Source organism: Silurus aristotelis, assembly GCF_946808225.1.
Source record: "Silurus aristotelis genome assembly, chromosome: 9".
Classification (NCBI taxonomy): domain Eukaryota; kingdom Metazoa; phylum Chordata; class Actinopteri; order Siluriformes; family Siluridae; genus Silurus; species Silurus aristotelis.
The window spans coordinates 28,380,428-28,388,307 of NC_139582.1; the positions used below are offsets into that span (position 1 = coordinate 28,380,428).

At 41.6% G+C, this 7,880-nt stretch overlaps 1 protein-coding gene across 9 annotated transcripts; it reads right to left on the reverse strand.

The window, feature by feature from the left end:
• Positions 1-464: 464 nt before the first annotated feature.
• On the reverse strand, positions 465-6,513 carry yju2b (YJU2 splicing factor homolog B). Of its 9 annotated transcripts, XR_014535276.1 has the most exons (12): positions 6,402-6,512; positions 5,912-5,989; positions 3,921-3,963; positions 3,772-3,825; positions 3,516-3,598; positions 3,366-3,421; positions 3,209-3,269; positions 2,963-3,105; positions 2,697-2,869; positions 2,477-2,615; positions 910-2,371; positions 465-859 (listed from the first exon to the last, which is right to left on the reverse strand). XR_014535276.1 is itself a non-coding variant. In XM_083551511.1 (10 exons), exons 2-10 carry the CDS (start codon positions 3,921-3,923, stop codon positions 1,911-1,913), a joined length of 1,173 nt encoding a protein of 390 aa, XP_083407637.1. In that variant the 5' UTR covers positions 3,924-3,963; positions 6,402-6,513; the 3' UTR covers positions 465-1,910. The 9 variants fall into 9 exon arrangements, 5 of the variants coding, with proteins under 5 accessions (XP_083407637.1, XP_083407638.1, XP_083407639.1 ...); XR_014535277.1 differs by lacking the exons at positions 5,912-5,989; positions 6,402-6,512 and adding an exon at positions 4,331-4,455; XR_014535278.1 differs by lacking the exons at positions 5,912-5,989; positions 6,402-6,512 and adding an exon at positions 4,072-4,412.
• Positions 6,514-7,880: the final 1,367 nt, after the last annotated feature.

Below are 7,880 nucleotides of genomic sequence, written 5' to 3' on the forward strand. Positions count from 1 at the left end.
TTTCTTTGTTTGAGATACAGAGAGTAAAGGGAAAGTACCTGGATGTGCAGTTCCCACTATGACGCCTGGAGGAGGTGGCATGATGTGGGGATGCTTTACCAGTGACACTGTTAGTCAAAATTGAAGGCACACCTAATCAGCATGGCTAGAACAACATTTTGCAGCGACATGCTATCCCATCATTTTTGTTTTCCAACAGGACAACGATTCCAAACACAAGGAGATCAGATGACCTGGCCTCCACACTCACCAAATCTAAATGATGATTTGGGATGAGTTGGACCGGAAAGTGAAGGAGAAGCAGCCAACAAGCATTTAACATGTCTGAAAAGTTCTCAAGATTGTTTGGAAAGCGATTCTAGGTAACTACCTCGTAAGGCTGACAGAATTCCTAGTGCATGCTAAGCGGTCATCAAAGCTAAAAAATAAATAAATAAATAAAAAAACACAACACACATTCTGGGTTATTGAACAATGCTTAGTTTACTACACAATTCCATATGTGTTTTTTTACAGTTTGGACATCTTTAGCATTAAATGTACAATGTTCAAAATAATAATAATAATAATAAAAAAAAAAAAACTGAAAGAGAAGTCAATGTCCAAACACTTGACTGGCACTGTATATAGGAGAGGAAGATCTTTAGTGTCCATCTACAGCAGGAGAATGTAGAAGCTTGAAGAGGATTTGGTTTAGAATAAATTTACTGACTTAATACTAGGATTGTAAGCCCATTCTGATTTGGTGTAAAAAAAAAAAATTAACCATTTTGGGTAATTGTCAAAAAGATTTATTGTTTAAACCTGGGCAGAAATCAGACTTTTACTTTGCTATGAAATATATTCAAAAGCACTCCAACTTTAAATAGAATTTTTTCTTTTAAAATCCAGTTTTCACAAACCTCTGGCCTGGAATTTGCCACCGACAAAAGCATCTGTAATTGACACAGAATGGTGCGTAAAACAAAAAACATCCGTTGAGCCGCAGCCCGATAAGTTCGAAACGCCTCCATTGACCAAAACAGGTGGTTGTTCTAAACGTAGCGAGCAGAAAAGCATCTCGGAATGCACGAAAACCTCGAGGAAGATGTGCTATGACAGAGGAAGGACACTCCGTGTTTCTCTTTCTCTATATGTGAACCCGAGTGACCACATGTGGCACGAACAAACTTATCCTTAATGCTGCTGCTGTTGACCGTTCCGAAGTTCAGCATCTCTGTGCAAACAAAGAGAACACGTTTACCGGAAAAGATCTCGATAAACACTGGTGTCGGTTTATTATTACCTTCTAGAACAAATCGGGCAGGTTTCGATTAACTGCGTGAGGTTATGAGTTATGAATTATTATGGATGATTGTGTGCACACCGACCAGGCATAACGTTATGAGCGGTGAAGTGACTAGCACTCTCTCCCACTAAGTGGGACATATTAGGCAGCAAGTGAACATTTTGCTGAGCGAATTTGACAAATCACGACGTCTAGACGTCTGGGTCAGAGCGTTTCCAAAACTGCAGCTTTTGCAGGGTGTTTCCGGTCTGGAACAGTGGTGAACCGGCGGCAGGGTCACGAGCGGCCGAGGCTCATTGATGCACGTGTGGAACGAAGGCTGGTCCGCGTGGTCCGATCCAACAGACGAGCTCCTGTAGCTCAAAATGCTGAAGAAGTTCATGCTGTTGATGTTTGACGGGTCACGACTGTTTTGCCAGCTAAAGGGGACCGGCACAATATTAGGCAGGTGGTCATAATGTAACAGTAATATAACTTGCACTAATAATAATAACACGTATAATAGTTTATGCAATGGTGACGTGTCCATTTTCTGTCTCCACTTCACAAAAACATATGAAACTGATCAATGATTTCTTTATGAAATTTATTTCTTTATGTAGCGTCTGCACTTTTAGCGATTTCAGTCCGTTCCTGAATCCGAGTCACTGTAATCAGCCACTAGTGACTTTCTAGAGCAAGACTCGATCCTACTGTGTCCTTCAAACCCACGATGCACATCTGGATTCCCAGAATTCTCCTCTGTGCTTGGTCTGTCATCTGGCTTGACCGGTCTCTCCTCTAAGCCCCGTACGCGAGACGAATCGGCGGAATCTAAGGCGGTGACATCAGGGCAGGAAACGGACATGTGGGACGTCAGGTTGTTGTTCTCGACGGCGGCACCGCCCCCGTCTGACCTCCGGCGGACCAGAGTTCTGTTCGGGGTGGCGTTCAGGGCTTTAGCAGCGGCGGCGTCTCGGCCCTTCTGGCCCAGTTTGTTCAGGAGGTTTCCCACAGCGCTCCCCGAAGGAGAGGATGAAGACAGAGAAAACCAGGAGCGAGAGAATATCTGCTGCCTCTTGGTAAGCTGCCTGTCCTCGTATGCTGAGGGAGAAAAAGAGAAATGTCACAAAAAATTTGAGAATTGCAAAAGCTAATCAAAAAACAATACATAAATAAAAAGAAAAAGAAGGAAAATTTTGCAGTTACAGCCAGGGGTCTGGAAGGTGAGTAGCGAGGCGAGCCTTTTGTCCTCTTCCTTCTCCGGAACCAAAGGTATCGACAGACCCAACCGCTTCCTCGTGGCGTTGTCCTTCTCCTCCTCTTCGCGCATGACCTTTTTCTCAACCTGCGTCGCAAACGCATTCATCGATCACATCGAAGCCTCTTTAAAAATACAAGAATCTTTGCGATCCTTTCCGTTCCATACCCTAAACTTCCTGCGGAGGGCACTGTTGATCTCAAAGTCGTCTTTCCAGCCGGCCTGGTGGTCCTGCAGCTCGGAGAGAGACGGAATGGCGGCGCGCAGCTTCTCTTTGTCTTTCCCGCCGTGATCCAGCTTGTACATGGCATCGGTCTCGAGCTTTTCCTTCTCCATCCGTTCTGAGAAATGAAAAAAGAACAGGACAGGGGTGTAAAAATACAAGTAGCATGACCAGTATTCATACATCGTACACTGCGAACGGTGTGGTGTACCAGTGGTGAGGATTTGTTCGTTTTCCGCCATGTTCCATCGTTCCTCTTTGCGGCTCGCGCCGCTCACGATGACGTAATCGCACGTGGCCGGATCCGTCTGCATCTCGATGTAATTCACGCACAGGTGGCACTTCATTCTAAATCTAGAGTTCAACAAACATTCATAGATAAGACCACGTGCATCACTAAATCAATGAACATGAATCAGCTTTCATCTCAGTACAACGGAAAAGGCGTTTAAAGGACCTGTATATCGGCGTGGTGTAGTAATTCCCCACTTTCTTCTTTTCTGCGTTGTATCGGACCCCTAAAAAGCGAAGCATACGGAGTTATTATAGAACCCGTTCAAGCACACTTGTGCAGTGTGAAGACGGTTATATTATGCAGGATTCAGCAGACGTACCCATGCCTATGTGATTCTTACAGCCATCGCACCAGATGTTGTAGGGCATTTCGAACCTGCAAGTGAGAAGCAGATCAGTTTCAGCGAGCGGAACAAATTCACAAGAAATGAGTGCGAGTGTGTGTGTGTGTGTGTGTGTGTGTGTGTTACCTGATGATAAGGATTCCCTGCGAGAGCTTGCGGGCTCTTTCGCGCAGAGGATGCGTGTTCCAGTAGCCATTGATGGAGCGATGCTGCAGACCGAAAGGGACATAGTTTGTAAGGTTGCCATTGAGACATAACAAATCCACATTCATTCACACGATTTTAAACACTGCATTTCTCGATGGTTGCACAAATGTGTGTGTGTGTGTGTGTGTGTGTGTGTGTGTGTGTGTGTACACGATACAGTTACACCACTCCTTACCTTAGCTGGGTCAAAATCTGGAGGGTAATATTTGTTCACTCCTTTTCGTTCTCCCTAAAATAAAGGACACAAGTATTAAGTACGAGCGACTGTCATGTACAAAATCACATATTATACTTCTATATGCCACATAGTCCAAAGTCACTCACCATGATGGCAGCTTAATCAACTGACATTCACTGCCAAGGAGACCTGAAGAAAGAAGAAAAGAAAAATATGCCACAATCAAACGAGTGCTATTTATTACACATTTTTCTGCAAGGCACTAAAACCAAAACACAAGAAATGCGTCAATAATACTTTCGCTTCCCCCCCGTCAAATCCCGCCTCCTCTGCTCTTATTGGCTCATCAGGAATCAGCTATCGAATCAGTGGCCTCTATCGCGCCACCGGCGTCCAATCAAAACGCATAGCAATAGCATAGCATAGCTAACAGCGCATTAACCAGAACCTTTTCGCCTACAGGTTCTACACTAACGGCTTCTTTGCGTCCGTGTGTATTTCAGCACAAGTCTCACAATGTAAAAGCGCAAATAAACGTCGATTAAACGATATTTACCACCGTCTAGAGCCGTGAATCAGCTCAGTCTCGTCACGAAATTATGCTAAAAAAGCAGCTGCGACTTCTTCTACGAATTGAGGAAGTGGCCATCAAATATAAAAGCGCGTTTCCGCCAAATACTGGACTGGAGGGTTCAGTACAGGCGTAAAATTTAAAAATAAATAAAATGTATATATTACTTCATCCTGTGGATCTTGTAGATCAGTACAGATTTACTGTCCTCTAAAAATAACTTAACATTAGAGTTAAATATTGTGTCAATATTTTGTGTGAGCACTATTGTTATGTAGCAATGCCTTAATCCTCCTGGACATAGAATTCACCAGAGCTGCACAGGTTGTTGCTGGGATCCACTTCTACTCATCAATATTGACATCGTGAAAGCTGCCAGATGCTAGACACATGGCGCTTCTCCACCTTCCGCGTGAGGATCCTCACAGGTGCTCAATAGGGTTCAGGTCTGGAGACATATTTGGCCACTCCATTACTTTCACCTTTCTCAGCAAAGCAATTCTTATCTTGGCTGTGGGTTTTTAAGATCGTTATAATGATGGAAATCTGCTGCTTCAGTTTCTGAAGGGTGGGCATCATGCTTTGCTTCAGAATGTCACAGTACATGATGGAATTCCTCAATGAACAGCAGCTCCCCAGTAACAGCAGCACTCATGCAGCCCCAGACCATGACGCTGCCACCACCATGCTTGACTGTGGGGAAGACACAATTTTCTTGGTACTCCTCACTAGTGTATAGACACATGCTGAACACCACCTGAGCCAAACAAGTTTATCTCAGTCTCATCAGACCACAGGACATGGTTCCAGTAATCCATGAACTTAGACAGGTTGTTCTTCAGCAAACTGTTTAAGGGCTTTCCTGTGAGCCAGCTTCAAAAGAGGCTCATGCAAACCAACTTGTTGCAGTGTGTATGGTCTGAGCACTGACAAGTGGAACCTCTGCAGCACGTGTTTGTTTTTTGAAGCATCTTCTGCACCTGACGCACAGCACGAGGATTCGACTTCTTTGATGGACCCTTGCGAGCTCTGTTCCGAGTGGATACCAGCAAACTATTTCGAATAATAATAATGGCTGTATGTTGAGTTATTTTTCAGAGTACATTAAATCTGTACTGCAATAAAAGCTATATATATATATATATATATATATATATATATATATATATATATATATATATATACACATACATACATACATACATACACACACACACACTCCGTACTGAAATTCAATCAAACCCTGATAAAAAAAAAACGAGGTACGTGATTCAATCAAACCCTGATTAAAAAAAACGAGGTACGTACTGAACCGTTCTGTTACACCCCGAATTTATATACGTATTATATTTTATATATGAGCCACATTAAGCATTAAGAGACACTGAAATTAAAATAGCAAAAAATTTCAAGAAAACCGTGCGCAGTTTTCCTAACTTGCATGTACGCATTGAAAAGTAACCTTATTTAAAACGATTTAATTCTAGATAGCGATACAATGAAAATCTATGTAAAATTCCTCATACCTACGAAAAGAAATCAACACGAACTCGGTAACGCACTTACCTTTATAGACTGTATAAGCTCCGCCCACTTCTGATCTTAAATTGCTGTGACGTATCCACCTGTTTCCCGGGGACGCTGCTGTAAAAATAATTATGGGTATAACTTCCACCGGAAGTAGCAGCTAGAGGTCTACTATAAAAACGTAATTTCTAAAAATGCGATTTGACATGATCGATTATATCGCAAAACCGAAACAAAAACACACCTCTTACAGAGTGCACGCACGCATTACGTAATGGTCTAATAGGTTTAGACCAGTGCGCATGCGCATTTAGAGTGCGTGTTTTTCACTGCATGATTCACTCTATTTAAATTCATTTAGAATGCATATGGGGGAAGAACGTGTGCATTCATATCATTTCATATAGTTAATCAATATCACACGAAAAGTGCAGTTTATTCGACAAAAAAAACCCCAGCATGATTAAAAATGTAATATTGATTTGATCCAAAAGTTCAATAAACAAGACGTTAATATTAAGAGACTTACGTTTTAGACACTACATTGCCTGTTTTTGCTCTATTTCGCAAATATATATAATTCCGAAAAAAACCACAGCACTGTTTTGCGTCTCTTAAAAACATGATGGTGTTTTGTCCCTGAATGAATCACCCGTTTAAATGATTCGGTTCAATCGCAATGACTCACTTATTAACAGTGACTTGCTGCCACCCACTGGCGGTTTAAATTTCACATTTAAAGTCTTTCTCTTAAAAAAAAAAAAAAAAAAAAAAAAAAGCTCAAATATCACTATTCAACGTTAATGTTAAAAATATCAAAACATTATTTATGCATTTGTAACTCCAGGTTAACACATTACATGTCCCTCTGAGCTGCATTAAACAGTGTAAATACATCTAAATGCCACTTCAGATGCAGCTTCTGTTTCCTCTGAATTGCAGAGATGAATTTTGTTGATTCTGCTTTCATTTGCTTCGTGACAGCCAAAATGTCTCATTATTCTAACTGACTGATTAAATGTAATAATTTGGCTTAAAATTCATTGCTCATCGCCTTACCGTCACAAGCAACTGAATCAACAAAGTCGCTAAAAATGGTACTTTATGCATATACCGTTTAAAAATAAAACACTTGCCAATAAAAAATTCAGTACCCATTTCCTACAAACTTCATTCGTATTCTCTTTCTCTCACAGCTCACGCCACTTAATTTCACATCGTATACACAGTTACACCAAATTATATCCTGTATACTCTGGTGTATAATAAAATTCACCCGAGTTACTCCTTAACTGTAATGAAAACTACCTGCTGACCGATGGAAAGTCCAATCAAAGAGAGCTCATACACCCAAATCAAAACTGGTTACCTCTGTATTATAGTATGATTTGTTCAACCACTTCAAACATCAATAGGACCTGATTACATGACCCAGGGAAAACACAAAAAAAAGTCATTCTGGATGTCCAGTGTTAACTGTCAATGTTGTTATTACCACTGGACAGATTTTGGGCCACCAGACTTTCAGCCATCTTGAAATCCACCTGGTCAATGTTCTGCCCAGATTTGGCAGTGCAACTAAAATGCTCCTTTGTTAACAGTGGACACGATTGATATTTTGATTTGATTTTTGATGATCACTTCCATTTTTGATGATCACTATGGTGTGGTCTTTACACCCAGAGTTATAATCAAACATCTTCCACTGGTGCAACAATTGCATTCCCAGCAGGACTTCCTGTCCTGGAAATGTTAATACTTTTCCCTGCTGGAGCAGACCTGATTCAATATTAATCAACTAATTAACAGGACATGCTAGGGCTGAAAAATAGTGCAAAATGGGCGTGTCTCCAGCTACTGTTGTGTCTCAAGGGATCAAGCAGGCATGCTGGATATTCTCCATTATACTGCCAAGCATAGATACATGGCCCGGGACTCTTTAGGCAGTGTGGAATTTGTACACAAACTGACCATAGGAATCCAATTAGCCAATCATGTGGTAGCAGCA